This window comes from Colletotrichum graminicola (genome assembly GCF_000149035.1).
Source record: "Colletotrichum graminicola M1.001 genomic scaffold supercont1.8, whole genome shotgun sequence".
NCBI classification, from domain to species: Eukaryota; Fungi; Ascomycota; class Sordariomycetes; order Glomerellales; family Glomerellaceae; genus Colletotrichum; species Colletotrichum graminicola.
The window spans coordinates 847,575-861,643 of NW_007361012.1; the positions used below are offsets into that span (position 1 = coordinate 847,575).

A 14,069-nucleotide genomic window follows, 5' to 3' on the forward strand; every position below is an offset into this window, starting at 1 on the left:
CGGGATCGTGTCTAGGGTGGAGAGTGTGTTACGCTCGTCGGCAAGTACGCTCGTCGGCAAGGCAACCGGATTGCGCGCTTGGGCCATGCCAACCAGGTATGGCGCGCTCAACCTCAGTTAACGCGTTAGACCCCTGCAACTCTAAAATTCCAAAGTGACCTACTCGAGCTACCTGACTGACTGACTATTCACCTGTCTTGCCTGAGGAGTACAAGCGACACCATACTTGTCTTCTAACGGAAGCCACTGGCTTTGGACTCCCTCTCCCGCAGTTGATTTCGAAGATGGGTGCTGACGGCAGTGCCGAAAGCCGCAAGCGCACTCGAGCTACACCCGCAGCTCGAGAACCCGCGATTCCATGGTCGTTCAAAAGGCGAAAGCTGGACGCCAATGGCAATCCTCTCGCATCGTCCCCGACGACACCCAAAACCACACCCGGAGCTGCTTCATCGACCGTCAAGAAGACTGCGCGCAAGATAGGGTCGTCTCCCGCCTCCGCTTATGACGTATCGGACTCCCCTGAAGACAACCCGCCACAACGGATCCGAAATGTCAGGAGCGTCGACCGACCGACTGGCAAAGTCCCAATCCCACCCCGCCGCAACATAGAAGATGATATCTACGAGATACCTGGCTCCGATGATGAGCTACACTCGAGCCCGAAGGATGTGAATTCGCTCAAGACGAGTCCTACCAAGAGGAAGAGCATCGGTGCGGTCAATGGCGGGGCGAGCGAGGCTGATACAGGCATCATGGTCAAACAGCGCACATCTCGAAAGCAGGAAATGAAGATGAAGGACCACCGTAACAAAGAGGTTGCCACGATAGAGGAGTCCTCGCAGGTACGATCGAGTGGAAGACGTAGGATCCCAACCGCGAAAGTACTCGAAGTGCAGGAAGAGAAAATGGCAAGTCGTTCAGCCACCACAACGTCCCGCGTAAAGTCGTCTGCAGCAGCACAGGATGCCCTGGAATCGAAAAAGGCCACCACGAGAACGGATCGTATCATCTCTATGCCCCTGAAAGGCATCTTGACCCCGTCCAAGCGGGACGGTACGCCAAGGAGAAGCAAGAGCGTCGCCTTTGACTCGTCTAATGCTCAGGATACAGAGGAGGTTTTCTTCGAAGATCTTCCAATTAAGTCTGCGACCAAATCCGGCGGAGGTGGGAAGCCACCGCAGAAGCTTGCGAGTACGAAAACAACAGCGAAAAACCCCGTCAAGCCACGAAAAGCGCTTGCAAAGATGATCGAGGAAGGGCCGACGGCGGAGGAAACCGAGTCACAAGAAGAGGAACAGGCGGCTGCGGAGAAGTCAGACGAAGACGAGGACGAGGACGTCTGCCTGATATGCTCAAAACCGGACTCCAAGGCTGGAAACCAGATTATGTTTTGCGCTTGCAAAGATGATCGAGGAAGGGCCGACGGCGGAGGAAACCGAGTCACAAGAAGAGGAACAGGCGGCTGCGGAGAAGTCAGACGAAGACGAGGACGAGGACGTCTGCCTGATATGCTCAAAACCGGACTCCAAGGCTGGAAACCAGATTATGTTTTGCGATGGCTGCGATAAGGCCTACCACCAAAAGTGCTACAAAGTCCCTAAAGTTCCCCGTGGCGACTGGTACTGTAACGAGTGCCTTGACCAAAAACAATCGCGAGCGGCGGCTGCGGATGAGGCGGTCAAGATACCCAACTTCCAGCAGCACTTGAGTAAACTGAAAAGGGTGCTACTGGATCGTTGTACTGGGCGCAGACGAATCAAGCTGATTGACCAGGATGATGCCATGAAGAAAGCACACCAAGTGGTCGAGCAGACGGTATTATCGGGAGAAGGGAACTCGATGCTCATCATTGGCGCCAGGGGCTGTGGCAAGACTACAGTATGTTGCAAGATCACCAGGAACGAGACTGAGGCTAACGCGTAGCAGCTCGTTGAGAGTATCATCGACGACATGTCTCTTCAGCACAAGAGTGAGTTTCATGTGGTGAGGTTGAACGGATTCATTCACACAGACGACAAGCTGGCCCTCAAGGAGATCTGGCGGCAGTTGGGCAAGGAGATGGATGCCGAGGATGAGGTCAATGCCCGGGTGAGTGCCTCCCAGGGACCTGTTGATGCGGGCAACGCTGACCACCAACACTCGCAGTCAAATTACGCCGACACCATGGCCTCGCTGCTCGCGCTTCTCTCACACCCTTCAGAAATGGCCCAGGCGGAAGAGGGCGTGACGTCGCAGGCTGTCGTCTTTGTCGTTGACGAGTTTGACATGTTTGCCGCGCATCCCCGCCAGACCCTGCTCTATAATTTGTTCGACATTGCGCAGGCGCGGAAGGCCCCCATCGCAGTGCTGGGCTGCACAACCCGCATGGATGTTGTGGAGATGCTCGAGAAGCGTGTCAAGAGTCGATTCAGCCACCGCTACGTTTACCTGTCGCTCCCGAAGAGCTTGCCGGCGTACTGGAAAGTGTGCAGACAAGGCCTGGTCGTGGACGATGAGGATATGGAGGCCGAAGGCATCGACGTGAGTGTTGATGGGCACGAAGCTTTCCATGCCAACTGGAAGGCAATGATCGAGGTAGGTACCCGACGATGCTTGGACAGGCCCTCTCGACTGACTCGGCTGCAGAGCCTATACAAGGAGAAGTCATTCCAGAACCTCCTGCAGTATCACTACGCAACTTCAAAATCTGCCTCGGACTTCCTGGCAGAATGCATCGTTCCGCTATCATCCATGTCGGCGGATTCCTTGGAACTTGTCGTCCCGCCACAGACCGGCCCCGTCGTCTCACTCACGCCGCCAAACTCCAAGCTGCACATCCTGCCGTCGCTCTCGGAGCTGGACTTGGGTCTGCTCATCGCGGCGGCGCGGCTCGACATCGTGGCGCACACGGACACAGTCAATTTCGCGATGGCGTACGACGAGTACGGCTCGCTGATGGGCCGGCAGCGTGTGCAGTCTGCAAGCTCGGGCATGCTGGCGCTAGGCGGCGGCGTGCGGGTTTGGGGCCGCGGAGTCGCGGGGCTGGCGTGGGAGCGTCTCGTGGCGTTGGGGCTGCTGGTACCGGCTGGGCTTGGGACAGGCCGGGCTTCAGGGTACGGCGGGCTAGAGGGCAAGATGTGGAAGGTCGACATGGCGCTCGAGGAGATACCTGTCGGGGTGAAACTGAATAATGTGCTGGCGAGGTGGTGTAAGGAGATTTGAAGCAGCATGGCATCGGATTGTGCCGCGCTTCGACAAAACTGTAGACGCCACACCCAGACGAAGATAGACTCTGGGATTGTGACCAGACCCAGACCAGGAGTTAATGCCATTAGTAGGGCAGCCATCACTCCCCCACCGTGTCGTGTATCAGCTACAAGAGGCTACTACTACTACTATTACTACTACTACATGTGGGACTTATCGTAGCGGGCTTATATGCGAGTATGATATGGGAGGGTCGGAGCACTTTTAGTGACCTGAATACTAACCATTCGAGTCTCGTGCCTTGTATGTGAGTCTCGTGGGGCGTGGCTGGCAAAACGATGGAGAAGCGAGCGACGGGGCGCTGCTGATGAGGCGCGATGCGGCTTCGATCGTGCCGTTGCCATCGCCCAATGCGGAAGTATTGTACCTTGGTATATAAGACCCCACCCCACATAACGGGCCACCCATAGATAAGAAGACGATAAGAGATAAGTACATTAAGCTAACTATTTTTAGAAAATCAGAACTGAGGTCAAAAAGAATAAAAGTCTCTCTAATGTTTTTGATAAGACTAAAGTATAGTAAAAGAAATATAGTATAATTCTATATATACTCCTAGTAGCTATATATATATAGGTCCTTATCTAGAAAAGCAGATAAGATAGAATAGAGTTCTCTTAGTATATATTTAATATAAGACTTATATACTATATAATTAACTTATAAGAAGCTATACTAAAAATCCTACCTCTTTTAGACTTATAGTTGATTTTTAAAAAATAGCTAAACTTAAGAAACATCTATGAATTTAGTGTAGTATTTGCTTGGCCCGTTAATAGGGGTGGCCCGTTATGTGGGGTGGGGTCTTAGGTATCGACCTATGCAGGCTGGTTGCTCTCGTCTGAGACGTTGACCGCTTTCTGAGAGCAACAAAAAAAAAAAAAAAAAAGAAGAAGAAGAAGAATAAGGAGAAAAAAAAGAGAGAGTGAGAAAGAAAACCGCTGGTTCTGGTGCCGAAGCCAGTTCAGGAGAGTCCCAACGGAGTCTCCAAGATGTACTTGTCAGCACTCTATGCAGAAGAACCCTGGAGGTCCATGTCATGTCATGCCACTAGTCCAGGCTGCACAGCACACCCTCCCGGCAAATATACACACACGCACAGGTTGGGCTGCGATCCTTTCGGCCGGTATTCGGTGGCTGATGTTCAGGAGAATTTCCGATGGAGCGCCCAAGGGAAGGGGGGAATATGTTTTTGTCTTGAAACCGTTGATCTTCTAAATTCTCTCTATTTCCCTCTCTTCTGGCCCGCTCGCATAGACTGGGGACCGGGGGGCTGGTGAGAGGTCCGAGGGTTGGCGGCCGCCGGCATAGGAGAGAACACGAGCCTTGACGGTGTGCGGATGATGGTGGCGGCCGCTCGCAGGTAAATAAATCATACTCGTGGAGGCACATGCTTCAAAGGCCCTGCCGGCGCGCAGACCCGGGTCAACATGGCGGTGGTGGTTATGGATCGGAGGGGGGCCGACACACCGCATCATTGGAACAGGACACTGTCAGCAATTACTGAGGTACGTATCAAAGGTGGTCCCTCTCAAGGCCGCACGAGTAGACAGACGATGGCCCATAACCACAATATAGGTAGGTAAGCATCATGCCCGAACTCTGGATGCATACGAACCTAGACAGATGAGAGATTGTGATGCGTCAGGGACAAGCAAGCGTGTTCGGATCTTCGGCCTATCCGGTACCCCGGACATGACAAATATACCAGCATAGAAACAGCCCGCGGGGGCAGCAGCAGCAGCAGCAGCAGAGCAGACCCTGCAGTTCGGGAACTTTAGTTGGATCGCGGGGGTGTGGGCGTGGGTGATCGGCCCAATGACGAACGACTCCCAGCATCGGGTACAGTCGAGGGAGGGCCCCCCTTCCCCACCAGCTCGGCGGCGGCCGCCACGTTGCAGCCTTGATTCCGCACAAACGGGGATCTTGGCCTTGTAAGGGTATACCTACATGGTATACACCTCAGTGGTGTGATCAAGGCAAGGTACTCCGTACAGTCGGTCCCATCGCTGACTGACTGACCTGGGCTGGCCCATCGTGACTTTCCTGTCTCGTCTGTCTTTAGCCTCATCTGCTTGCCCCGTGGGTACGGATTGGATGGGGTGGGATAGCTCCGAGTTGCCTAGCCCTGCACTGAAAACCAAAACATGTCTGGCCGAGTTCGGGACCTAGCTTATGTCGACAGCCAATGAAAACAGGGTGTCGTGTTGAATTTTGGTTGTAACATCCGAGCCGACATGCGACGACCAGTAAGGCCGCCGGCGCAGCGACCGCCAGCAGCAGCAGCAGCAGCTTTGTGCAATGGCGGCGGCCGCCGCTCGTGTTTATCGGGATCAATTTCCATGCCAAACTAACCTAGCGTTTCCTTTTTCCCATACGTAGTTGGGAGGGCACCGCTACCTACTCTCGAGCATTTACAAAATGGGCTAGGGTCGGGTACTACTAGACGGCTTCCCGCTCCTTCCTCCCGCCGTCTCGCAGCTGTCTTTCCTCTTCTAATCCCGTCTCGATTAAACACAAAAATCAATTGCGTCACCTTTAGCCCGGCCTGTTCTTCTTCTTCTTCCCAGCGGGCGTATCCGACCTAGCCGCGCTCGCTGCATGCTCCCACCACCAGCGCGCTACGCCCTGCTGACTGTATCTCATCCGGGCCCACGGAAGCTTTTGCGCCTCCGTTTCCCGCCCTCCGTCTTCGGCTGGCTATGCCGACTGGACATGCAGCATACAAACGAAGACACAGCAAGACACCATCATCGACTCTTGATTGCTTGCACAGCCTGCGCCCTTTTCTTTTGCCTTGTTCTTTTTTTTTCTTCTCTTCCGAAGCCTCCTCTTATTTATTTTTCCGGTTCCATGTGGCAGATCTCCTTGATGATCGACACCACGTTGTAACAATCAGAAACCCCTTTCCTCAGGACCTAAGGACTCTTTTTCCGAGCCCCCCCCCCCCCGGTTCATCATCCCATATCTGTTTGGAGTCTCGTCCCGTCCCAACTTTAAATCAGATCGCCGACTGTCTTCTCTACTTGAACCTTGACAACCTTAAACCCACCTCACAGCTACGCACGCAACCAACCAGTCGCTCCTAGCCCGCCTCTCGCACATCGCATGGTTTACAACTACCCACACCCCTCCCCCATCACGCATCCATCATGTCGAAACGCTCAACCTTCACCACTATCACCCCCCTTCCAGCCGGTATCACCCGCGAGGCCGTCCTCAGCTTCCTCCACAACCATCTCGAGATGATCGACCTGAACCCCCTCATCAAGGAGCGCCACATCATACCCGCCCCCGCACACGCGCCACCCGAGGAGCACGCCTGCGTCTGGTACTCTCTCACGGATGAGATATCTTATCTACCCGGCGGCATGGTCACCGGCGACGTCAGCTACACATGCTGCTTCCACGACCTGCCCACCGGCCTGCAGACCCACTGCTATGCCCCGCTGGGCCTCGAGATCCGCGACAAGTGGACCGTCGCCGGTTGCCTTCCCGGCGAGCCCGTCGAGCCCGTCGAGCTCGGCCTTGGCGCCCCGCAGACCGGCCTATACATCCGCGAGGACGTCGACATGCGCTGCAACGTCTTCACCAGCTCCTTCGTCAAGAAGACGCTCAAGAAGAGCCACGCTCAGCTGGTCGACCGTATCACGTCCAAGGTCCGCCAGGCGTCCGCCGCGGCGCACCACCCGCATAGCAGCCAGTATCCCCCCTCTCTCCCCGGTTCTGCAAACAGCGCATCAGATACGTCGCCCCGCCAGTCCTATACCGACTCCTTGGCCAGCCAAAAGACCTCCCTGCCCTACAGGCCCTCGCATTCCCACTCTACGCCCGCGCCGGCTGTCGACGACGACACGAGCGCCGCCTACCCTGAACCCTTGCGGATCCGCCACGCCTCCGCAAACTCGATCTCATCTCGAGGGCCCCCACGGCCAGATTCCAGATCGCAGAGTGGTGGTAGCAACAACGGCAACAGCGGCGGGACTCTGCAGGGGCCGTTTGTCGCCGAGCTGGATTGAGCCGGGCTCTCCCTCTCTCTCTCTCTCTCTCTCTCTCTCTCTCTCTCTCTCTCTCTCTCTCTCTCTCTCTCTCTCTCTCTCTGTTTCCGTCCCTGCGTAAAATATGTATTCCATGGCGCTCGGTGTCTGAGCCTGGTGCCAATGTGTTTTGGTCAGAAGGGGGGGAGAAGAGAATGAAGAAAGGGAAAAAAAAAGTGTAGATACCCCATATCTTGCAATTCAATCAAGCGGTTTTTCACGACAATGGCCTTTTGAGACGGCGCTTCTTTCTCATCTGTCACACACCCGGCAACACGCAGGCCGGACACATATGTATGCGCCTCTGCGGCACAGCCTTTCCAGAAGCGGCAGGTAACGTTTGCGTGCCGGTGGTGGGTGCCCCCCCCCCCCCCCCCCCCGGGGGAGGCACGCAGATGACGTGAGGCGAAATATGTACGATGCCATCCGGTAGGCGCGGCTTGCGACCAGGTTATCGACCTGGTGGTGGCGTCCGTCCCCCCCTTTCCCGTCCGTTCCCATTGTCTCGGTGTTGGTACCCCAGCCGCCCCCCCTCGGCCCGACGCATATCGCCCTAGGAAAAGGGACCTTGCAGTCAATGCTGGGATATAAGAGAGGGAGAGCTAGGGCTCGACGAGGCGTCGGCTTGTACCACTCCGGCAGCCTTAGCACGCTCGGCAAGAGAAGAAAGAGAAAGAAAGGAAAAAATAACCAAGGACGAATGGCACTTTTGCGGGGTGGAGGGAGGGGGGGGGGGGGGCTCGGAGGCCTTTTTCTTTTCGTGTGACACACACACGCACACATCCACCAAACGGGATAAGTCTATTAAAAGGCTAGAAGAAGAAAAGAGGATACAGGTGTGGTGGGAAATGGCAATAGGCGCCCTTCCCTGGATTAGACATAGTGAAAGTGTGAAGAGCGACGACGATGCTGAAGGGATAGTGATATTGCAAAGAGGATAACAATGTTTGTGATGATAACGATACCTGGTTTCCGTTCCCCTCCGTTATCCCCCCCCCCCTCTCCCCCCAGAAACACAAGCAGAAAACACAAAACGGAAAACGAGAAAAGGGGGTAGTAGCCGCCCAAAGGAATCAAGTGCAGCAAGGCAAGGTTTCTTGACAAAAGAGATTTCATCCCCTCATCCACTGTGAGCGGAATCGCCCTTCCCCCAGTCTTTCACCCGGGTTCCAGCGAAAACCGCAATGGTTCTCTGGCTCTCTGTTGCTATCTCTCTCATCCCGTCCTGTCTCGTCCCTCGTGATCTCTCCTCCCTTCCGCCCCTCACTCGCCCTCCAGCGGGCAAACCTCGTCAATGGTCTCGCCTCTGGGCGTGTCGGGCGTTAGGCATTAACAGGGCATAAAGACATGACGGCGATGATCATTGGCGCTGGAAAACCGTGGAATAACAATAAAAATAAAAAGCATAGCGAGCAAAAAGGACGTATATGTTGATGCTGCGGTAAGTTCAGGACCCCTTCCCAAAGCTTTGTCGTTCTCGGTGAATCCCCCTCCCCCGTGGGAAGGGAGGTCGTTGGCACAGGCAACCCCGAGACCGAGGGATGCCAGACCCGCGCAAAGGAAGAGATGACGATTGAAGAAGCGAGAGAAAAGAAAAAAGAGGGGCCTGGGGATGGGAAAGGCGGAGCTAAAGGATGCAGAAGGCGCAGCAGACAGGTCTGGCTTCACTTCACCCTCGCTCTCCCTTCCCCGGATTCCCCGGCCCCCTCCCCTTTTATCGCTTCTCTGTGAGTCTCTCCCCGTCAACACGGAAGACCGGAGGCCAAGACCAGGACGGAGGTACTGGCCGAATCCACCACCCGAGTCGGGGGGAAGGGCTTTTCCCAGGTCTGAACGAAAGCTTCGGGCGTTCATATTGAGAAAGAGGGGCTCGCTTTACAGAGCGAAGGCGGCAACGACGCCAGCAACGAGTGCGATGACGGGGGCAGCGTGCTTCTCGGCGCCGGCGGTGACGACGACGGCCGCGGTGCCGCCGGGCCTCTGGCCGGGAGCCGTGGGCGTGGCACCCGGGTTTACAGGGGCTCCAACACCAGCGGTCTGGGCAGGTGGTTTGGGCATGACGTAGCTTGTGTACTGGGGGCCATCTGTGTATTGAGTGGTCTATATAGATCGGGCACGTTAATAGGGTTGCTTCTTCGCGTCTGTTCATCTTCCTCTTGCCTCTCCATCGGTAGGGTCTTGATGCCCGGACAGCATCACGGGGGCGGGGGACTCACATAGGTCTGCGTGCAGGGGCAGTCCGAGATGATGAGGGTGGTCGGCTTGTCGATGGTGTAGGTACGGTCGTTGAAGCACAGCGTCGTCGGCTCCGGGCAGTACGTCGACACGCTGTCCCACACCGTGGTGACGGTGTAGATTCCCGTTCCGTTGTAGCCCGGGGGGTAGACGCCGGAGGAAGGAAGGACAGCGACCGGGGCGGTGCCGGTGCCTGCGGCGGCAGCTGCGGCGGTGGCCACGAGGCCCATAGTTGCGAGGACGGAATGTGTCTGCATGATGCGCAATGTGGTTTTTGTTGCTTTATTTTCTATGCCTGCCAGGTTGTCAACGAATGGCCGGATGATCGATCCTGTGTCGAGATGAGACTCTTGAGCGGGAGTCGCGGGGGGTGTCGGGAGTGTCTGGGTGAGCCGAGATTTTTCTTTTCCTTCTCCGAGATTCGAGAGTCGAGAGCAGCCAGTAATAGTAGTAGTAGTAGGTAAAATATATTTCGACCAAAGGAAACGGGTGTTGCGCTCTGCGGTGTTTGGCTTGCGAATGTCGTTGTTTATAAGTGAGTGACTGGAGCTAGTGAGATGCAGAAAACAAAGAGGGGGAGACCCTTTCCCAACAAACGAAATATTTTTAGTCTTGTGAGAGTGTAAGAAGAGAGATGTGTATGTGTGCGTGTGTGTGTGATGAGCGGGAAGCAAAAGGCGGCGTCAACAAGAAGGCGATCCCGGAGGTCTCTCTTTATGTTCACCTGCCGTCATTACCAGCCCACCCCATATCAACAACCATCGATCCATCGATACACATCGACACCACAGGCACGGAGAAATCCCTGGGTTTGAATGCCAGCGGACGAGATGCGCAGCATAGTACATGCACAAGCAAAGAAGGGGATAAAAAAAGACATTGAAAAGGCCCGTGAGTCTGAGGACATTCTCGGATCAGCATGTTTTCCTTTTTGCTCATCAAGACGTCGGCATCCAATGATACTCCGGCTTCGCGGCCAGATATGCCAGCGTAGGGCCTTCCGGGCCCGTGTTTGTTGTGAACTGCCGGGGGTGGCCAAGAATGCATCCATTAGTTGCCGGTAATTGGGCGCATTCCCGGCGGCAGCCACCAAAAGCATGTGGCAAGAGCAGACAAGTAAAACAGGGGTCACCTCACCGGCTGCTGCACCTTCGAAAGCTCAAGACTTATTCGCACTTCATCATAATGGCATTCCCGGCACTGGCAAAGGCATGATGCCACTTTCATCTGTTTTCCTCTCATTCAGGGTTCAAGTTAGAAGGTCGAGCGTCTCCCCTTTCCCCACGCTAGGGTTCGGGAGCTCTGATGTATGTACAAATGAGTCAGGCCGCTCCCACGACCGCTCTCCTCCCTGTTTGTCCTTCCCCCTTCTTGTCCCTCTTAAAGCTAAGATAAGTCCTTCTTGTCGTGGTGCCTGCTGGGCACCCTCCCTTCCAGTATGCCAACGGGTAGCATAGCTGCCATTGTCATCCACCTCCTGACTACCAAAAATCTTTCTCCGTTCGCCATTGACTCGTCTCTGGTATCGTGGTCGAGACCTGCGCTGTATTGCCGTTCTTCTATGATCGTCCGCCCCGCCAGCCAGTGATGATTCAGACAAATGTCGGAAATTAAGAAAGGAAAATGAAGAAACATAAATCAAGTCCGCATGTGATGATGACAATAATGATGATGATGATGATGATGATGATAATGATAATGGTGATGGTGATGATGACGTGATCGTGTTCCGCGGGCTCGGTTTCGCCGCCTCATCGGGTCTCCCTCTAAGAATAATTCATCCCCAACGCCTTCGTTTTCAAAAAAGAAAAAAAAAAAGAAGAAAAAAAAGAATCCAGATGGCGACCAATATCGGCTTGAGCGGGGCCCTCTCCTCTGGTTAGAAAGTAAAAGATCCTCCCTGCCGCCTGGTAATGAATCAGAGACCACCATGTTATGCACAAGATTATGGGTCGAGGCAAGTGCCGTATGCCAACTCGAACTGCACGGCGTTCAAGGTATGTAATCGTCGTGTCGCGCGGTAAGAATTGGGTACGAGGTCCCGCCGTCTCTCATTTTGTTTGTTTCGAACTGCTTCATGCCGACCCTGCTCATTTGGGATTCGACCGGCTCGTGCTACGCTCTGGGCCGCGGCCGCCGCTCGTAACTGCGTCAAAGTCGTAATTCTTCAGGGTGTGCTCGTACTTGGGGCTCCTCAGGAATTTGGGGACCGAGTCCTGCAACAATTCGGGTTAGCTCACGGATCCGGCAACATTCCAACTGCGACAATGAAAGGGGTAAAACACGTACGCTCGCCATCAGTTTAAAGACTGCGTTTTGTGCGTCCTCGAACAGCGACATGACCTCTTGCAGAGTCTCAATCATGGCAACATCTTGGCCGACGGCTTTAGTCATTCGGGTGGCCAGATTGTTGCGGAGTTGGTGGTCAATGTTCAACTCGCAGGGAGACCCGGGGGCGAGGAATGCATTATAAATCCCGTATGCCTGCGCCATGATCTCCTTGATGCCGTCCAGCGAGCTCGCGTTGGGGTTCTTCTGGGCGGCCCTGATCGCCCCCCGGCAGCTTCGGACAAAATCATCCACGTCCAGGTAGAAGGACAGGTTCTCCTCGCAGTGCGTTTCTCTGAGGTTCTCCCTGAAGAGCAGGCGAAGGGCGGCGTCGGTCAGGATCTTGTCCAACCTCTGGGTATTGGAGTCCCGCGCGATGGCGCTACGGGACGGTACGACAGCCTCGCTCTCCGACGTCCTTCCTCTTGCTCCGAGACCATTAATCAGATCCTTGCCCTTCGCCGTCAGTTGGTAAATGGCATGCTTGGTGGGTTGGAACATGCTGTTGCTGGGGTACTGTGCCATGTGAGCACGGTCTTGCACCACGGGCTCAATCAAGTCGTACTCCACGAACAGCGCCGCGATGTCGTACGTCTCCCGCCTGTCTACGGTTGTGCAGCAGTCCATCAACCAATCGGTGGCGGCCTTGCCCGTGAAGGTATCCTTGTACGTCTTGCCGTTCACCTTGCGCTCGCTAGCCATCTTGACACCGGTGAGACCGTCCTTGTAGTCGCTCAGGGAATCGGAGTCGGCCGAGCTGACGCTGGACTTCACATTGGGGCCGTGTGTGCCAATGAACCTTCGGAAGATGACTTCAATCGTGCCGCGGTCGGTCATGAGCTTGTCCGTCTGGCTATCCCTCTCTAGTATGACGAGTTGCGACAACGTGGAGCCGACCAGCTCTGCTATCGACTTTTGCTGGATACCATTGCGGGAGCAGAAGCGATCCAGCACGGTAACGCCCTTGGTGGTCAATTGCCATACGGAACCCTTCATGTTGTACACCTGCTGGTACTTTCCGTCGGCGGACTCGATAAACCTTGCCTCGAGGAACTTCTGGCAAATGGAGCGGGCCATGTCCTTGGCCATGGAAAACGTCGTGGTCGTCGTGGTCGTCACTATTCTGGAGGGGTCTTTGGGGTCGGGCATACGGTTGGATTGGGAGAACTTGAGGGAGCCCAAGTTGTTGATCGCATCTTCGGACAGGAACGTGTTTTCCACGCGTGTTAACCGCACACGGTGTGCGGACAGGGGCAGGAGGCTGACAATGAGTGTTGAGAAAAGGTCTTTGAAGTCCTGTTCAGTTATACGGGTTAGCCATCATCTACGTGCAGTGCAGAGCAGGGGCGCGGGGCCGCGACAGGCTGCGGTCAGGAGGGGTGGGGGCGAGGGGCAGGCACAGGAACCGTCTCGAAAGTAGGTTCGGTTCGGCGAACAGCGTAGACTTGACGAGTTACTGACCTTGGTGAATGGCCGGTCATCGTCCGTCATGCGGAGAAGCCGCGAGGAAGTTTGGTGCATTTTGCTCTCTACGCTCGGCTGTCGGTAGGGGAGAGGCCAATTGGGATCGGTCTGGCTGTAGGGTTGAGAGGGTATATCCTGTACCAGCGATACCTGGCTTGGAGGCTTGCCCTCTAGTTGGTTGAGAGTGCTGCTCGAAGACGAATAGTTGGGGAGGCTCGTATAACGCGGGTGTTTGTCTGTCGAGCCAAGGCTGGCAGAGTAGTCGGAAGCAGAGTCGGGGGTGAGAGAGGCCCTGCCAAATGCGGAACTGGAGGCGCGCTGTCGGACTGATTGGTCCGAGGAAAACGCAGCAAATGCGGATTGGGTCTTGTCAATGGCAGCGGCAGCAAAACCGAAAAGACCGCCGGCGCGTTGCAACTTGTGCAAAGAACTGGTTGAGGAGGGCGAGTGGTGATGCGAGCGGTAATAAGGGCGGTTTACCGTGGATGCTGTGTGGTAGGGATCGGTCGGTGATGATGTAGCGCTGTTGGTGTTCCCGGAGGAAGAGGAGGTGGTGGTGGGAGTGCCAGGTTGAGGAGAAGCGCTGCCGGTTGTGTTATTGGTGGTGGTACTGGTGGTGGCAGCAGCCGTGGATTGCGGGTTTGCACTACTAGATGGGTTGGGGTTGGTTTTGTGTGCGGAAAGATCAGGTTCAGAGCTGGCCTCGGTTGACAGTGGCTCGTGTTTGGAAGGTCGGGATGTCTTGGAGACAGTGGCCAT

The 14,069-nt window shown here is 55.3% G+C and overlaps 4 protein-coding genes across 4 annotated transcripts; 2 read left to right on the forward strand and 2 right to left on the reverse strand.

The window, feature by feature from the left end:
* Positions 1-284: 284 nt before the first annotated feature.
* Positions 285-3,201, forward strand: GLRG_02923 (PHD-finger domain-containing protein; the record flags this gene model as incomplete). Its single annotated transcript, XM_008093608.1, has 5 exons — positions 285-1,337; positions 1,405-1,878; positions 1,927-2,088; positions 2,146-2,574; positions 2,626-3,201. The coding sequence occupies 5 exons, from the start codon at positions 285-287 to the stop codon at positions 3,199-3,201; spliced, it is 2,694 nt and encodes an 897-aa protein (XP_008091799.1).
* A 3,197-nt stretch (positions 3,202-6,398) lies between these two features.
* Positions 6,399-7,265, forward strand: GLRG_02924 (uncharacterized protein; the record flags this gene model as incomplete). The annotated part of the gene is made up of 1 exon (XM_008093609.1): positions 6,399-7,265. The coding sequence occupies one exon, from the start codon at positions 6,399-6,401 to the stop codon at positions 7,263-7,265; it is 867 nt and encodes a 288-aa protein (XP_008091800.1).
* Positions 7,266-9,158: 1,893 nt separating this feature from the next.
* On the reverse strand, positions 9,159-9,775 carry GLRG_02925 (uncharacterized protein; the record flags this gene model as incomplete). The annotated part of the gene is made up of 2 exons (XM_008093610.1): positions 9,159-9,383; positions 9,500-9,775. The coding sequence occupies 2 exons, from the start codon at positions 9,773-9,775 to the stop codon at positions 9,159-9,161; spliced, it is 501 nt and encodes a 166-aa protein (XP_008091801.1).
* A 1,833-nt stretch (positions 9,776-11,608) lies between these two features.
* Positions 11,609-14,069, reverse strand: GLRG_02926 (domain found in Dishevelled; the record flags this gene model as incomplete). The annotated part of the gene is made up of 3 exons (XM_008093611.1): positions 11,609-11,734; positions 11,808-13,142; positions 13,308-14,069. The coding sequence occupies 3 exons, from the start codon at positions 14,067-14,069 to the stop codon at positions 11,609-11,611; spliced, it is 2,223 nt and encodes a 740-aa protein (XP_008091802.1).